General features: G+C 42.5%; 1 protein-coding gene and 1 pseudogene across 1 annotated transcript; one reads left to right on the plus strand and one right to left on the minus strand.

Moving 5' to 3' along the window:
• Positions 1 to 3,642: 3,642 nt before the first annotated feature.
• LOC138443260 (SKA complex subunit 1-like) lies at positions 3,643 to 4,529 on the minus strand (annotated as a pseudogene).
• Positions 4,530 to 12,894: 8,365 nt separating this feature from the next.
• On the plus strand, positions 12,895 to 18,170 carry LOC138443987 (sorting nexin-12-like). Its single transcript, XM_069597353.2, has 3 exons — positions 12,895 to 12,977; positions 16,367 to 16,471; positions 16,505 to 18,170. Exons 1-3 carry the CDS (start codon positions 12,895 to 12,897, stop codon positions 17,085 to 17,087), a joined length of 771 nt encoding a protein of 256 aa, XP_069453454.1. The 3' UTR covers positions 17,088 to 18,170.
• Positions 18,171 to 18,358: the final 188 nt, after the last annotated feature.

The following is an 18,358-nucleotide window of genomic DNA, read 5'->3' on the forward strand; positions in this document are numbered from 1 at the left end:
GCTTTGGACTGTTAACTCCTTTGTGTTTTCCATTTTCACCCCATTTGAGCTGGAATGCCTGAACTGTTATCTTGTGCCTGTCCCACCATTGTATCTTGAGAGTGTGGGGGCAAACTACTTGTCTCTATAGTCCCACAGGGCCACAATTAGAGAGGGAGTGTGCCCTAGGAGCTTCATCAGAACCTGACTTAGATGATTTTTTTTTTTTTTGACTTTTGAGTTGATACTGAAAAGGCATAGGACCCTTGGGAACCTTTGGAGCAGGTATAGGTATTTTGCGTGTGAAACAGATGTGGGTTGTTGTTGGGGAGAGGGTAGACGGCAGTAGTCAGAATTCTACCCCAGTGTCTTTCAATCTTGTATAATCAAATCATCTGCCCCTTTAAGTGCTGGTGGAAACTAAGAATGTGATTATATCCCTATGATTATGTTAAATGTCAAAATGGAGATTGTTCAGCTGGGCCTAATCAAGGAATTACATGAGCTGTGTACAAGCAGAGAGTGGTCCCTGGCTGACAGTCAGCAAGAAAAGGAAGACCTCTGTCCGACCTCTGTCCTATAACCAGAAGGAACTGCTTTCTGCTAATAACACAAATGAGCTTGGAAGCAGGTTCTTCCTTCGTCAGGCCTCCGTAAGAGCATGCCACCAGTCGACATTTTGATTTCAACCCTGTGTGATCCCCAAAGAGTGGACCAGCTCTGCTTTCCAGACTTCTGACAGACAAAACTGTGAGCTAATAAATGGGTGTTACTTGAAGACACCAAGTTCATGGTGATTTATCACAGAGCAGTTGGAGAAGACTCTTGAGAGTCCCTTGGACTGCAAGGAGATCCAACCAGTCCTTCCTAAAGGAAATCAGTCCTGAATATTCATTGGAAGAACTGATGCTGAAGCTACAATACTTTGGCCACCTAACGTGAAGAGCTGACTCATTAGAAAAGACCCTGATGCTGGGAAAGATTGAAGGCAGGAGGAGAAGGGGACGACAGAGGATGAGATGGTGGGATGGCATCACTGACTCGATGGACATGAGGTTGAGCAGGCTCTGGGAGTTGGTGATGGACAGGGAGGCCTGGCTGCTGCAGTCCATGGGGTCGCAAAGAGTCGGACAGAGTGACTGAACTGAACTGATCACAGAGCATGAGAAAACTAATACAGTTTCTAAGTATGTGTTGACCATGTACAATGTTAAATATCCCTTTCTGTAACTGAAGTCAATTATTATTCATATTAATTTCTCATTCAGAAGACGAAGATCATGGTATCTGGTCCCATCACTTCATGGGAAATAGATGGGGAAACAGTGGAAACAGTGGCTGACTTTATTTTTCTGGGCTCCAAAATCACTAGAGATGGTGACTGCAGCCATGAAATTAAAAGACGCTTACTCCTTCGAAGGAAAGATATGACCAACCTAGACAGCATATTAAAAAGCAGAGATATTACTTTGCCAACAAAGGTCTGTCTAGTCAAGGCTATGGTTTTTCCAGTGGTCATGTATGGATGTGAGAGTGGGACTGTGAAGAAAGCTGAGCGCCGAAGAATTGATGCTTTTGAACTGTGGTGTTGGAGAAGACTCTTGAGAGTCCCTTGAACTGCAAGGAGATCCAACCAGTCCATCCTAAAGGATATTAGTCCTGGGTGTTCATTGGAAGGACTGATTTTGAAGCTGAATTGGCAACCTGATGCAAAGAGCTGACCTATTGGAAAAGTTCCTGATGCTGGGAAAGATTGAGGGCAGGAGGAAAAGGGGACGACCCAGGATGAGATGGTTGGATGGCATCACCGACTCGATGGACGTGGGTTTGGGTGGACTCCGGGAGTTGGTGATGGACAGGGAGGCCTGGCATGCTGCAATTCATGGGGTCACAAAGAGTTGGACACGACTGAGCAACTGAACTGAACTGACTTTTTCATTGTCTTATTAGCCCTGATGACAACTAACAACCACATATTGCTTCTTTCAGACTCAATCAGATCACGTTTCTGTGTCCTTTGAGTTCCCAAGGAACTCTAATTCATTATATTTATCCTGGTAATGGAACTGAATGGAATCAGAATTCTGTAGGTGGTAAGTTTCACAAGAGACTTGGATGATAACAGGACATGTGCGCACATGCTCAGTTGTGTCTGACTCTTTGCCGCCCATGGACTGTAGCCAGCCAGGCTTCCCTATCCATGGAATTTTCCAGGCAAGAATATTGGAGTGTGTTGCCATTTACATGAAGGCCAAGAATGATGGATGGAGACAGACCCAAGGGTTGACAGGCACTGTAAGTCACATGGGTATGGGAGACAGGCTAGAGGTTAGGCCAAGAGAAGATATTTCAGTGATTCAGCATCCAGTCTAAGATATTAGAGAAATGAAGGCTCAGGGACATGAGCAAAGAGCCTGAAAAACTAGGACCCAGCCTAAGAAGACACCAAGCTTCAGGCTCTAGACCAGAGGTCCAGATAACAAACTAGCAGAGAAGACATGAGATTAGGCCACCCCCAACTTATCTCAGCATGGTAAGAAGTTATACGGGAAAGGAGGAACCTGTAACCCATATAGCTGGGGGATCAACAGACATTTATCAACAAGGGTAAAGGTTTTTAAAATGTGGTTCTTCCCTCCTACACTGTTGGTGGGAAAGTAAATTGGCGCAGCCACTACGGAAAACAGTATGGAGGTTCCTCAAACAACTAAAAATAGAATTGCCATATGATCCAGCAATCCCACTCCTGGGCATATATCCAGACAAAACTGCAATTTAAAAACATACATGCACCCCATATTCATAGAAGCACTATTTACAATAACTGAGCCATGGAAACAAACATCCTTCAACAGATGAATAAAGAAGATGTGGTATATATATATACACACATATACATACACAATGGAATACTACTCAGTCATAAAAAAGAATGAAATAAAACCATTCGCAGCAACATGGATGGACCTGGAGATGACTGTACTAAGTGAAGTCAGAAAGAGAAGGACAAGTACTATATGATATCACTTACATGTGGAATTCAAAATATGACACAAATTAACTTATCTGTGAAACAGAAAGAGACTCACAGACATAGAGAATAAATTTGGGGTTGCCAGAGGATAAGGGAGTGATAAATTGGGAGTCTGTTTGGGATTAGTGAAGTGAAAGTGAAAGTCGCTCAGTCGTGTCCGACTCCTTGCGACTCCATCGACGACACAGTCCGTGGAGTTCTACAGGCCAGGATACTGGAGTGGGAAGCCTTTCCCTTCTCCAGGGGATCTTCCCGACCCAGGGATCAATGTGTTGCCATCATATCCAACTTCTGACTACAGCTTGAAATATCATCAGTCTATAGGATGGAATATAGACACTAATGGCCTTTAATTCCAGAGAGCCTGGCCTTCCTCGGTCTTCTCCTCTTGAACTTTGGCTTTTCTCTGCATCCCTCTCACTGGGACTGGCGCCACTGTCACTGAACATGAAAACTAAATAGGAACATTTCTTAGTTCCACTGTATGCCTACAACAGAGGCTCATGTCGTAGGTGATGAAGGACTTACTGTAAGGTAGTGGATTTTTAAATATACATGCTTTATTTTTAGAAGAAACAAGAAAAGAATGAAAAAGCTAAAAAAATTATGTGTTAAAAAATTGCATGTAAGGAAACTATAGGAACAGCCTCTAAACCCTGTCAGCTGGTTCAAAAGCTCACAAGGACGTTATGTTATAACATATCGGGTAAGCCCTTTCCCTCGGACCTCTGATAGCCTCCGGCAGTGTTGTAAAATATTCAGTATCACATGAAACCTCTTGTCAACTTTCAAAGCTGTGAACTCCTTTATGTCAGCTTCCACTACAAAATAATGACCTTTGGTTTCCTTCGTTTCTTCATCAATAAATCTGTGATAGAGATTTCTGGCCACAGAACTCATAGACTTCCTTGGTTGATGTAGGATCTTATATTTACTAACAACTGCCTTGTTGATTTCTTTAATAACATCATTAATGTGACAATAGGTTAAGCGGGATTTCATGTACGCAGGAATGCCATTAAACTCATCAGAAGTCATAAATGGCTTTTCTTTAATACTTCTTTGTTCTTTGGGAGGCTTCTTTGTGGGTGCAGGTTCCTCAACTTTGGTTCTTCAGGGTCAAGATCTGATCTGTTAACAAAGTTCTGGGTAACTGTTACTTGAGGCAAGTCGGGAGGGATGTTTTCTTTGAGATGCTCGAGATCTTTATAATCTTCTTCAAGAGATTCAAAGAGTCCCTTGAGGGAACTGTTGGTTTGTTCTTGATACTGAATTTCCAATTCCAATTTAGTTAGAAGTTCATTTACTACAATGATCTCATCTCCTATTTTATTTAAAATGGTCTTCAAGGTAGGTTCTTTCCCACAATTTCTCAATGACAGAGTTTGTTTTAATATTGCCAATCTTTTCATTAATATGAGAGCATAACTGTTCCAGATCTGAGGCCATCCTTTAAGCCTCTCGTGCGGGTCCGGGAGCAAAGGACCCACTCAGTGGGGTCGCGAGGCGCCGAGAACCGCCCCCTCCCGCACCCAATCTCGGTCGGAAGCGTAGGGTCTCGAGACCGGGCTCCGGGAGCGAAACTCAAACTGCCCGCTGGTACTCGGCGCCGCGCAGGTGCACAGCCGCACTCCATTGGTAGGCTGCAGTCCATGGGGTCGCTAAGAGTTGGACAAGACTGAGCGACTTCCCTTTCACTTTTCTCTTTCATGCATTGGAGAAGGAAACGGCAACCCACTCCAGTATTCTTGCCTGGAGAATCGCAGGGACAGAGGAGCCTGGTGGGCTGCCGTCTATGGGGTCGCACAGAGTCGGACACGACTGAAGCGACTTAGCAGCAGCAGCAGCAAACTATTATATATAGGATGGATTAAACAATAAGGTCCTACTATATAGCATAGGGAACTATATTCAGTATTCTGTAATAACTTCTATGGGACAAGAATTTGAGAAGGAATGGATATATGTATATCTGAATTTCTTTGCTGTGCAAGAGAAACTAATACAATATTGCAGATCAACTATATGTTGATATAATAAATTTTAATAATAAAATGCGGTCCCTGAATTAGCAGTAACAGCATCACCTGGGAATTCATTGGGATTACAAATTCTCCAGCCCTGAGACCTAAGGAAACAGAAACGCTTGGAGGTAAGGCTCAGCATCTGAGGTTTTAACACAGCCTCTGGTCATTTCGATGCACAATAAAGTGTGAGGACCAGCAGTAGTGCCCTCACCCTTACCAACAAGCATCTTGAAAGCCACAGAACCAGGCCCCTAGCCTAGCTTCCTCTTTCCTCAAGAACCAGCTTCCTCTGTCCTCACACTAGATCCTCTCTGTCAGGACATGTGGAAAGGCAGCAACAGTCAAATGCTATTCATTTTGCTTTGCAACTTGGATATATCATAAAGCAGATTATTGTTGAGCTGCATATATACCTATTAGTTCAAGTTTGTAATAGATTAGAAATTATTATTGTGGGAATAAATCTAAGTTAAATATGATACAGAAGAGAAGGGAAAAATAATCAGTAACTTAACGTAGCCAGGCACAAAAAATGGAAAGCAATGAGAACGACTTTGGGTAATCCTTACCCTTGAGGATGGGATATCTCACATGAAAAAGATTTTAAAATAAAAGTGTTTCAATAGTCCTTCTGAATGAAGAAAATTGTTTTTGAAACACAGATGAAGTAAGAAAATCTTGAGCTAAAAATCACATATTAGGAGTGAGAGGGAGTGTGACAGAGTTTTGTGCTTATTTAGGGGCAGTAAGTGAACATCTATTCCCTTTATCATCCAAGCACTATGTATTTTTATTTCTTTCAGAAACGACAATTACTAACATGCTTTCATTAAGTGTCTCCTTGACTCTTCCCTGTGAAAATGTGTTTTCCAACTTGTAATCCAGAAGCTTTCATCATTATTCCTACCCCTAAGTCTTCATGGTTTATTTTTATTTTGCAACTGGCCACATGTTATGAAAATTTTTCTAGAACTGAAACACATCAACTGCAGCTCGTCTTAACTTATAATATCATTTCCTGAACAATGCTTATTTTCTCATTATCATGGTCTTTTGTAATCACTTGTTAAATATATGAACAAGAACAGATAGAAAGGGAGACACCAAGGACAGTTGAAGATCTTTTCAAAAATAAACACCAGAGTTTTAAAAAACCCAACAACTTAGAATGATAGCTGGGATTTGATTGTCAAAAAATAATTGTGAATGAACAAAACATAGAGTATTCCTCCTTTATCTTTTGTCCAAGGATGAAGGAAAATGCGGCTAACTGGAGACTACACCCTTTCTGAGGAGCTATTTTCCTGCTATTGTGGGGGTACTCCTACTCTAACTTCCTTACATCATCCAAAAAGAATTCCAGAATCTTCCCAACATGGACCATTAATAGAAACAACAGGATTTTGCTCTTGTTCCCTTTACATTAAAGTACCATCCCAGGTGAAAGCTTCCCAGGTGGCTCAGTGGTGAAGAATTCTCCAGTGCAGGAGATGCAAGAGACTTGGGTTTGATCCCTGGGTCGGGAAGATCCCCTGGAGAAGGAAATGGTAACCCACTCCAGTATTCTTGCCTGGAAAATTCCATAGGCAGAGGAGCCTGGAGGGCTATAGTCCATGGGGCTGCAAAGAGTCGGACACAACTGAGCACACACACACACCATCCCCATACTGATTTTAATTCTGGATTTCAAAATACAGCATTACATACAGAGAAGCACATGTGCATCTTATATCACTGCATTTTGCATTGAGATAAAAACAAAAATGACAGTCCCTCACATCCAAAATTTGCCTTATACTCACAGTGAGGCCATGTCATTCTATTAGATGTTAATCTCTCTCACAGAACATCAAGCTCAAGCAAGGTTACGCCAAGATCATAATAAAATGAGAGCAAATAAGGTCCCTACATAATTTTGTCTAAGCACAAGCAGAAATAAAGGCACTGTTTTACCTGAAAATGCCAAGCATCTCCTTGCTTGGCCAAGATGATTGATTGCTACTTATTAGCCAGTGATAACTCTATCCTCAGTCTAATCTCCCCTCTCTATAGATAAGATTGGTTGATGCCCAGTCATAGAATTGGTCTTGCTTTCTTACATCATCTGATCTGGTACAAACCCCCATCTCCTTAGAGTCTCCAAATTACTTACCCCAAGTCCCCATCCTGCAGCACTATCCCAACACCCATTCACTGAGGTGCTCCATCATTCCCCATGATGTGTGTCCTCCCTCTCTGCACCGAGTAATAAACCCATCTTGTCTAACTGTAGGTGCATCCTTGTTTTTGTTCACAAACAACAGAAATGTATTTCTCACCATTTTGGAGGCCGGAAGTCTGAGACCTCGGTGCCAGCATGGTTGAGTTCAGGCGAGGGCCCTCTTCCAGGTTGCAGACTGATGACTTCTACAGTGCTCACCTGGTGGAAAGCGGAGTTCCAGGTGCATTCTTGATGGTCAGTTGTATGTTATTTTAATTTAAAAAGACAGAAGCCTCTTTATGAGTAGCCTGGGCTTCCCAGGTGGCACTAGTGGTAAAGAACACACTTGCCAGTGCAGGAGACATTAGAGATTCAGGTTCGATCCCTCGGTCGGGAAGATCCCCTGGAGGAGGTCATGGCAGCCCACTCCAGTATTCTTGCCTGGAGAATCCCCATGGATAGGGGAGCCTGGCAGGCTACACTCCATAGGGTCACACAGAGTCAGACATGACTGAAGTGACTTAGCATGCATGCATGAGGATACCTATAATCCTTTCATACAAGTTCTGGAATGGATCTGGATTTAATGATTGATCCAGCAGCATATCTGATAGCTCAGTGCTCTGGGCCAACTCAGTTGTTAATTTCTGCCTGTGTGCTCACTTGTGTCTGATTATTTGTGACCCCAAGGACTATAGCCCGCCAGGTTCCTCTGTCCATGGGATTTTCCAGCCAAGAACACTAGAACCGGTTGCCATTTCCTACTCCAGAGGACCTTCCCCACCCAGGGGTGGAACACAAGTCTCCTGAGTCTCCTGTATTGGTAGGCTCTTTACCACCGCACCACCTGTGAAGCCCCCAGCTGTTACTTTGCACTATGCTTAATCCCTTGAGAAGTCAAAGAGTATCAGTGATTTGGTTTACATATTATTTATAAGTCTAGATTTGGTCAATTTAGAAATGGTTATTTAAAAAGAGAAAAGAAAACTCTGTATCTTACTAATGATCAAAAGCTACAAAACAAAAATCACACTTAGATAACTTTGACCAAGCAGATGATAAGACTCTCTATTCTTGAGCACTTACTGTATGCAAGTATTATACTAAGTGCTTTGTACACTCTTTAGCTCATCTAAAACTCAATAAATTTGGAATACCTTTGAGTCACAGAATATCCAATTAAAAGTGGTTTAAATTTTAAAAAAAAAGTGGTTTAAATAAGGAAGAAAATGTACTGTCCACATCGCTCCATGATGTTAACACGGACTCCTCTGCTCACCACCTTTTGGGAGCTCTCCTCAGCATGTCCATGGCGGCTCTTTAGGATTGCAGGTTGGCTACAGTAGTATCGGGCTTCACCGCAGGAAGTGAAAGTAGATTCCTAGCACTAATTTTTATTAGAGATGAACTGTTCCTCCCCTTGATTTCCCTCTCAGGTTCCATGGGCCAGGACTTGGTCATGCGTCCAGGCCCTTGCTGTAAGGGCAGCTGAGAACATGAGCATCTGGAGTGTTCAGCTTTAGTGATTGGAGGTGAGTTCTGTTGGCATGGAAGAAGGAAGGAGAGGTAGCTATCAGATAGGAGGCAATCCGCATTCTCGGGTGTTATTATCATCATTTTATGAAGCAGGAAATCAAAGCTTCAGTCAGTTCAGTTCAGTCGCTCAGTCGTGTCTGACTCTTTGCGACCCCATGAATCGCAGCACGCCAGGCCTCCCTGTCCATCACCATCTCCCAGAGTTCATTCAGACTCATGTCCATCGAGTCCATGATGCCATCCAGCCATATCATCCTGGGTCGTCCCCTTCTCCTCCTGCCCCCAATCCCTCCCAGCATCAGAGTCTTTTCCAATGAGTCAACTCTTCGCATGAGGTGGCCAAAGTACTGGAGCTTCAGCTTTAGCATCATTCCTTCCGAAGAAATCCCAGGGTTGATCTCCTTCAGAATGGACTGGTTGGATCTCCTTGCAGCCCAGGGGACCCTTAAGAGTCTTCTCCAACACCACAGTTGGAGACACATCAATTCTTCGGCACTCAGCCTTCTTCACAGTCCAACTCTCACATCCATACATGACCAAAGGAAAAACCATAGCCTTGACTAGAGAGACCTTAGTCGGTAAGGTAATGTCTCTGCTTTTGAATATACTATCTAAGTTGGGTCATAACTTTTCTTCCAAGGAGTAAGTGTCTTTTAATTTCATGGCTGCAGTCACCATCTGCAGTGATTTTGGAGCCCCCCAAAATAAAGTCTGACACTGTTTCCACTGTTTCCCCATCTATTTCCCATGAAGTGATGGGACCAGATGCCATGATCTTCGTTTTCTGAATGTTGAGCTTTAAGCCAACTTTTTCACTCTCCTCTTTCACTTTCATCAAGAGGCTTTTTAGCTCCTCTTCACTTTCTGCCATAAGGGTGGTGTCATCTGCATATCTGAGGTTATTGATATTTCTCCCGGCAATCTTGATTCCAGCCAGGCAATCTTGATTCCAGCTTGTGCTTCTTCCAGTCCAGCGTTTCTCATGATGTACTCTGCATATAAGTTAAATAAGCAGGGTGACAATATACAGCCTTGACGTACTCCTTTTCCTATTTGAAACCAGTCTGCTGTTCCATGTCCAGTTCTAACTGTGGCTTCCTGACCTGCATACAGATTTCTCAAGAGGCAGGTTAGGTGGTCTGGTATTCCCATCTCTTTCAGAATTTTCCAGAGTTTATTGTGATCCACACAGTCAAAGGCTTTGTCATAGTCAATAAAGCAGAATTAGATGTTTTTCTGGAACTCTCTTGCTTTTTCCATGATCCAGTGGATGTTGGCAATTTGATCTCTGGTTCCTCTGCCTTTTCTAAGAGGTGAAATAACTTACCAGTAGGTATTCAGCAAGAAGATTTAGTATGTGGAACTTCAAAGCACGAACTTTATAAGGGTTTGGACTCTGAATAAAATGGACCCAGGTTTGCATCTTAGCTGTGCCTCTTGTTTCATCATTTGTAAAAAGAAATTACTGTACCACCTACTTCACTGAACTATGGCAAAGCCTAGACAGGTAATGTATTAATATGTGTAAAGTATTGAGCACAGTGTCTGGCCCTGTTATCACTGTTGTCTTCGCCGTCAATCATTATTAGCATTATTACTCCATTCCACTGGATGAAATTTCTATATAGGGTCAGAGTCCACGTGCTCCTCTTTCATTTTTCACAATACCAGGTAAGTGGAGTTTATACTACAACTATATTCTTACCTGGTTTCTGCCTTTCATTCATCTTAACCCTTCTTGTAAACCGTGAACTTCCTGATGTTCCAGCTGGTTTTAGAAAAGGCAGAGTAACCAGAGATCAGATTGCCAACATCCACTGAATCATGGAAAAAACAAGAGAGTTCCAGAAAAACATCTATTTCTGCTTTATTGACTATGCCAAAGCCTTTGACTGTGTGGATCACAATAAACTCTGGAAAATTCTGAGAGAGATGGGAATACCAGACCACCTGATCTACCTCTTGAGAAATCTGTATGCAGGTCAGGAAGCAACAGTTAGAACTGGACATGGAACAGCAGACTGGTTCCAAATAGGAAAAGGAGTACGTCAAGGTGTATATTGTCAGTTCAGTTCAGTTGCTCAGTCGTGTCTGACTCTTTGTGACCCCATGAATCGTAGCACGCCAGGCCTCCCTGTCCATCACCATCTCCCAGAGTTCACTCAGACTCAGGTCCATCGAGTCCGTGATGCCATCCAGCCATCTCATCCTCTGTCGTCCCCTTCTCCTCCTGCCCCCAATCCCTCCCAGCATCAGAGTCTTTTCCAATGAGTCAACTCTTCGCATGAGGTGGCCAAAGTACTGGAGCTTCAGCTTTAGCATCATTCCTTCCAAAGAAATCCCAGGGCTGATCTCCTTCAGAATGGACTGGTTGGATCTCCTTGCAGTCCAGGGGACTCTCAAGAGTCTTCTCCAACACCACAGTTCAAAAGCATCAATTCTTCGGCTCTCAGCCTTCTCCACAGCCCAACTCTCACATCCATACATGACCACAGGAAAAACCATAGCCTTGACTAGAGGGACCTTAATCCTGCTTATTTAACTTATATGCAGAGTACATCATGAGAAATGCTGGATTGGAAGAAACACAAGCTGGAATCAAGATTGCCAGGAGAAATATCAATAACTTCAGATATGCAGATGACACCACCCTTACGGCAGAAAGTGAAGAGAAACTAAAAAGCGTCTTGATGAAAGTGAAAGAGGAGAGTGAAATAGTTGGCTTAAAGCTCAACATTCAGAAAACGAAGATCATGGCATCTGGTCCCATCACTTCATGGGAAATAGATGGGGAAACAGTGGAAACAGTGTCAGACTTTATGTTTGGGGGCTCCAAAATCACTGCAGATGGTAACTGCAGCCATGAAATTAAAAGACGCTTACTCCTTGGAAGAAAAGTTATGACCAACCTAGATAGTATATTCAAAAGCAGAGATATTACTTTGCCGACTAAGGTCCATCTAGTCAAGGATATGGTTTTTCCTTTGGTCATGTATGGATGTGAGAGTTGGACTGTGAAGAAGGCTGAGCGCCGAAGAATTGATGCCTTTGAACTGTGGTGTTGGAGAAGACTCTTGAAAGTCCCCTGGACTGCAAGGAGATCCAACCAGTCCATTCTGAAGGAGATCAGCCCTGGGATTTCTTTGGAAGGAATGATGCTAAAGCTGAAACTCCAGTACTTTGGCCACCTCACGCAAAGAGTTGACTCATTGGAAAAGACTCTGATGCTGGGAGAGATTGGGGGCAGGAGGAGAAGGGGACGACCGAGGATGAGATGGCTGGATGGCATCACAGACTCGATGGACGTCAGTCTGAGTGAACTCCGGGGGTTGGTGATGGACAGGGAGGCCTGGCGTGCTGCGATTCATGGGGTCGCAAAGAGTCGGACACGACTGAGCGACTGAACTGAACTGAACTGAACTGAACCCTTCTTGGGAGCATCAACCATGTCTTATTTATCTTTACATCTTCAGGCTCTTGCACATAGTATGTGTTCTATAACAGATTTTGAATGAAACTGTAGGTGAGGGTAGAACTAATTCTATACTGCAACAGTTTGAGAACTCTGAGTCCTATTTCTCAACCTGAGAAAAATCACCATTTCCTAGAAAAACATTTGTTTATAAATAAGTCATGATGGAAGGTCAAGGGTCAGCAGTGAATAAAAACCACACATTTTCAAGGAAAAATTTTATTCTCCCCATCTGTCCCCCCACCCCTGCAAACAAAGGTTTGCCATTGTAAATCTTGTTTCATTTTAAACCCTGATGCCCTTTCATTGATTAGAAGTTGCACTCATGTGTCAACAAAATTTCAGCCCACAGTGGTTAGTTATTGAAGTCTCCAGAAAAAAAATTCATGTGTCTTATAAATTTAATTTCTTATAAAATTCAGGAAAAAACATTTCAAAACTCAGCAATAAAAGAATTTTGGGATAAAAGGAAAGTGCATTTCCATAAATATTTCAAATAGAACCTAACAAAAGAGAAATCTTCACTTCTTCAGATTGAGTTCAAGTAAGTTTTCAGTTGTTCCCTTGTGTCTGAGAGCAGTAAACACAGCACAGGAATAGCAACAGATAGTTGACAACGTTCATCCTGAGGGCATATAAACACACAATGGAAGCAGGTATTTCGGCGGCAGTGAAAACAGAGCAGACACATCGGCATCCTCATCTGCTCTTGATCCGTATCACAATCATGTAATTAGCCTCTTTTTCTTTTTGCTAGTTTACAGGTGGTTAAGACCATTTTTTTTTTTTTTTGGACAGGAAAACTCTATCACTGTTGTTATGTTTTACAAAATGTGTCCAGTCAAGCACACTGGCAAATAACAAAATTATCCAGTGATTCCTTTTTTTCTAATTTTGCACATCTAATTTTACTGTTGTGTTTCTTTCATGTTTTTTCCTACGAGCCACCATTTTTGAAGCTATGTTTTTATATATCAGCTATTCAATAATGGAACCATGATTCCAGGACTTTGCAAACTCGCAGTGCCCTTCAGAAAGGCAAATATAACATAAATAAAGTGGAGGATCACTTAGTATTTATACGCTATTCTGATATCAGTAAATATTTTTCACCTACTGATACACCTCCTATGCCTCCTCTTCACTGCAATCTTGTTATGAAAGCTCATTGTTAAGGATTTCATTAAGAATTAATTATTATAAAATAATCCTGCTCCTTATAGAAAAGGGGGAAATACAACAAAACACAAAGCAAAAATAAAATTAAGCACAATCCAACTCTATAGATGGCTAATGCTAACATTTTTGTTTACTGACTTCTTGTCTTTTTTCAAAGAATATATAAATAATACATAAACATTCAACTTTTAAAAACAAATTAGAAACATACTAATTAAACCTTTGCTTTTACATTTAAAATTGCAACTAGAATATTTATGGTAATAAATATTTATGAAAAGAAAAAATTTGACTCACTGAATGGTATTTTAAGATAAAGATTACCATAATTTAATCAAGCCTCTACTGGTAAGCATTTATATTATTTCCAATTTTTGTTGTTATGAAAAATACTATACTAAGCAGTCTTATACATATTTCTACATATCTCTAATTATATTCTTGTTTTCAAACATTACTAGAATATGAATTTTTAAGGTTCTTTATATGCATTTAAATTTAAAATCCTTCCTATTAATTTTAGAGACAGAACCATAACACAGAAAATCAAGATGTCTGTCCAAGTCCTAAAATAGAAATTTTTGGTGCACTTATACAAGGCCCACTTTAAATCCTTGGCACATAATGCATTCAAAAGCTTGATATTTTTTGTTAAAAGCTTCCAGAATGGTACCCATGTTCAGTTCAGTTCGGTTCAGTTCAGTCGCTCAGTCGTGTCCGACTCTTTGCGACCCCATGAATCGCAGCACGCCAGGCCTCCCTGTCCATCACCAACTCCCGGAGTTCACTCAGACTCACGTCCATCGAGTCCGTGATGCCATCCAGCCATCTCATCCTCTGTCATCCCCTTCTCCTCCTGCCCCCAATCCCTCCCAGCATCAGAGTCTTTTCCAATGAGTCAACTCTTTGCGTGAGGTGGCCAAAGTACTGGAGTTTCAGCTTTAGCATCATTCCTTCCAAAGAAATCCCAGGGCTGATCTCCTTCAGAATGGACTGGTTGGATCTCCTTGCAGTCCAAGGGACTCTCAAGAGTCTTCTCCAACACCACAGTTCAAAAGCATCAATTCTTCGGTGCTCTGCCTTCTTCACAGTCCAACTCTCACATCCATACATGACCACAGGAAAAACCACATAGCCTTTGCTAGACGGACCTTAGTCGGCAAAGTAATGTCTCTGCTTTTGAATATGCTATCTAGGTTGATCATAACTTTTCTTCCAAGGAGTAAGCGTCTTTTAATTTCATGGCTGCAGTTACCATCTGCAGTGATTTTGGAGCCCAAAAATATAAAGTCTGACACTGTTTCCACTGTTTCCGCATCTATTTCCCATGAAGTGATGGGACCGGATGCCACGATCGTTTTCTGAATGTTGAGCTTTAAGCCAACTTTTTCTTGGCATAATATAGTGCTAGACAGAAAGACACACGTCAGAGATCTTTATCATCAAGATACCATATCTTTTTATCATAGTAAGTGAAATAAATTAGAGAAAGACAAGTATCATGTGATATCACTTGTATGTGGGATCTAAAATAATGATACAAATAAACTTATTTTCAAAATAGAAACAGATGCACAAAGAAAACAAACTTATGGTTGTTGCCAAAGGAGGGGGAATGGAAGCAGAAATTGAGAGTTTGGGGTTAATAGGTATACACTGCTATATATAAAATAGATAAGCCACAAGGACTACTGTATAGCTTGGGAAATTATATTTACTATCTTATAATAGCCTATAAGATAATATATTTAATATCTTAATATATAATATAAGTACTAGATAATTGTTATATAATTATATGCAATTATCAAAAATAATTAATTATATGTCATATATAATTATATTTACTACAATTCATTTATGCCATTATATAATTTAATAATATATTTTAAATTATAATTATTATATAGTAATTATGTAATTCTTACATATATACAGTATATATACTATATGTACTATTTATACTATATATACTATAACATAATTATACTATAACTAATTAGTAATTATAGCAATTATGTTTATTATATAACTATATACTATATTAAGATATTAAATATACTATCTTGTAGGGTATTATAAGATATTAAATATAATATCCCACGCTATACAGTAGTCCTGTTGCTTATCTATTTTATATATAGTAGTAGTGTGTATTGGAGAAGGCAAGGGCACCCCACTCCAGTACTCTAGCGTGGAAAATCCCATGGATGGAGGAGCCTGGTAGGCTGCAGTGCATGGGGTTGCTAAGAGTCGGACACGACTGAGCGACTTCACTTTCACTTTTCACTTTCATGCATTGGAGAAGGAAATGGCAACCCACCCCAATGTTCTTGCCTGGAGAATCCCAGGGATGGGGGAGCCTGGTGGGCTCTACGGGGTTGCACAGAGTTGGACACGACTGAAGTGACTTAGTAGTGTGTATCTATTAACCAGAAACTCTCAATGGAAAAGAATCTGAAAAGAAATATATATATGTATCTGAATACATATATATTGCCTATATATATATGCAAGAAACTAACTGGCACCCCAGTCCAGTGTTCTTACCTGGAGAATCCCAGGGACGGGGGAGCCTGGCGGGCTGCCGTCTATGGGGTCGCACAGAGTCGGACACGACTGACGTGACTTAGCAGCAGCAGCAGCAGCAGCAGCAGCAACCATTGTAAACCAGGAATACTGCAAAAAAAGATATCAAATCTTTGTAAACTAAGCCATACTGTAAGGCAGTCCTAATAAAAGTAATGAAAGGATTTTTGAATATACACATATTTTAATAACAATATGTTAAAATTAGTATTTCATATTCATATGAAATATGACAGTATAGGAAAAGAAAATTCTTAAAACGAAGAGTGAAAATGGTGACTAGCCTGTTTGGATATTAAAGCATATTATAAGGTGACAATAATTAAAACCGCATGAAGGTCGTCCTGCAGGCGGCCGGAGGCTGAGGAGCCTCTGAACCCTGGAGGGAGAGGAGACCGAGGGAGTGAACGCCGAGCGGAGCAGGAGGGGACGCGCTGCGGGGCTTACCGAGCCGGGTGAGGTGGCAGAGCTCAAACGGGTTCTTCAAGAGAGCCAGAGCAGGCTCCTGCCTTCGGCCTCTGTCCCCGGTCCCGGTCTCTCCTTCGGAAAGACGTCAACGCGGCAGTAGCTGACACTCCGCGCCTTTACTCGACGCCGGGGGACCTGACGGCCGCTGACGGGCCTGGGAGTGACTTCCTGGAGACCGCCATGTTTCGTCCACAGACGGTGGGCCTGGGCTGCGCGCGCCTCGCCGCCGGCGAGGTTCGCATGCCCACCAATCGAAGGACTCGTCGAACTGAAGCATCCTGTGTACAACGGCGCTGCAGTGACTGTGAGTGCCTGAAAAATGAGCTGCAGCGAGACAGCAAGATTGTAGTACCACCACTCCCTGGGAAAGCCTTGAAGCGGCAGCTCCCTATCGGAGGAGATGAAGGGATCTTTGAGGAGTCTCTTATTGAAGAAAGGAGGCAGGGCCTGCAATTTATTAACAAAACTGCTGGGCACGCACTGGCTCGGAACGAACGCTGCCTACACATGTTCCTGCAGGAGGAGGCAACTGACAGGAACTGTCCCCGGGAAGGTGCGCCAGTAGGAGCCCCTCTCACCACTTGCCCTCTACTTTCCTGCTGAACTGACATTGGTTTTTGCACGAAGCCTCTCTCTCTCTCTCTGATCTGAAGTTGTCTGCCCATCCCCTGGCCGGATAGACTGTCTGGCGTTGTGTCCGTTGGTACCTGACTATACCGCAGGCACTCTACTAGGATCCTCTTCTCTGAGGAGACGTGGGAAACCACAGGCAGATGCCCTCTGCTTGGAGTTGGGGAGTGGATGGGGGTATTGGACTGGAAGGCAATTTCTTGGGCATTTACCCATACCAGAAGGCTAACCTGGGGGTGAGGGGTGGGGGGGTCTTGTGCTGGTGGGGCACTTGGATACATATTGATTCTGCAAGTCCAGGGGCATTTTCTTACTCTTAGGTTTAACCAGGAATGATGAGCAGGGAAAGACCCTGCCTTTCCTACCTGCATGAACTTTTTCCTTTGGGGAATGTGAAAGAGACCCCTGAAGCTCTCATTTTCTCTAGGCCTTTTCCCAGTTTTCCCAAGAGATTCGTTCGCTCTACTTTCTCCCTTGTAACTTTTCATAGCAGTAATTCTAGAGTCTAAGCAGTCTGTTGTATGGAGCAAGGTGTGTGGGATTTTTGAGCCCATCATCATGGCTGCTTCAGAATCAGAAGAAAGCCACAGGAAAGTCGAGGAGATCCTGTTGGCTAGTCTCTCCTTTGTGGCTCCCCACTCTGGCTGCCTGTTTCTTGCTCACCAGCAGGTGAGTCAGTATGGGCTGCGCCAGCAGCTCTCACTCCCCAAGCCCTTGCTACTTTTATGGGTTAGCTTTGTAAGTTTGGTGGCTTGACGGCTGGGGGAAACTCACCACTGCCAGATTAACTCCTTGAAGTGTGGGAGTGGATCATTTTCTAGGTACCTCCCAGTGGTAGGGAAGAACATCACCACTCTCTTCCTTCTGTTAGGTAGGTAGAATAGGGAAAAGGAGTCCAAAGTGGCTGTGGCTAAAAGACAAGGAAGGGAAAAGCCTGCGAAAATAGAACAAAGGAAGGTCCAAGGACCGGAGTGAGGACCTCAGGTAAAACAAACAACACTCCTGGCTGGCCCAGTTTACATAGGACAGGCCCAGGGAGAGAAAAACATATAAAAAGAAGAGCCAAAGCTAGCTCTCTCTCTCTCTCTCCTGTGCACTGGGGCGCTCGTCTCTTCGCATCTTTGGAGAGACGTGCCCTCACGCCTCGAAGATGGATTTTCCTGCTATCTTCTAAATAAAATAGAGCTGTAACACTGATTTGTCTAAGAGCTATAACACGGTCCATTCGAGACCTGAGAGCTATA

The sequence above is a fragment of the Ovis canadensis genome, chromosome 7, assembly GCF_042477335.2.
Source record: "Ovis canadensis isolate MfBH-ARS-UI-01 breed Bighorn chromosome 7, ARS-UI_OviCan_v2, whole genome shotgun sequence".
Classification (NCBI taxonomy): domain Eukaryota; kingdom Metazoa; phylum Chordata; class Mammalia; order Artiodactyla; family Bovidae; genus Ovis; species Ovis canadensis.

Coding starts and splice junctions, on each gene's coding strand:
- LOC138443987 (XM_069597353.2), top strand. CDS start 12,895: ATGGAAGCAGGTATTTCGGCGGCAGTGAAAACAGAGCAGACACATCGG. Junction 12,978..16,366: donor TTGATCCGTATCACAATCAT/GTAATTAGCCTC, acceptor GTCGTCCTGCAG/GCGGCCGGAGGCTGAGGAGC. Junction 16,472..16,504: donor TGCGGGGCTTACCGAGCCGG/GTGAGGTGGCAG, acceptor GGGTTCTTCAAG/AGAGCCAGAGCAGGCTCCTG.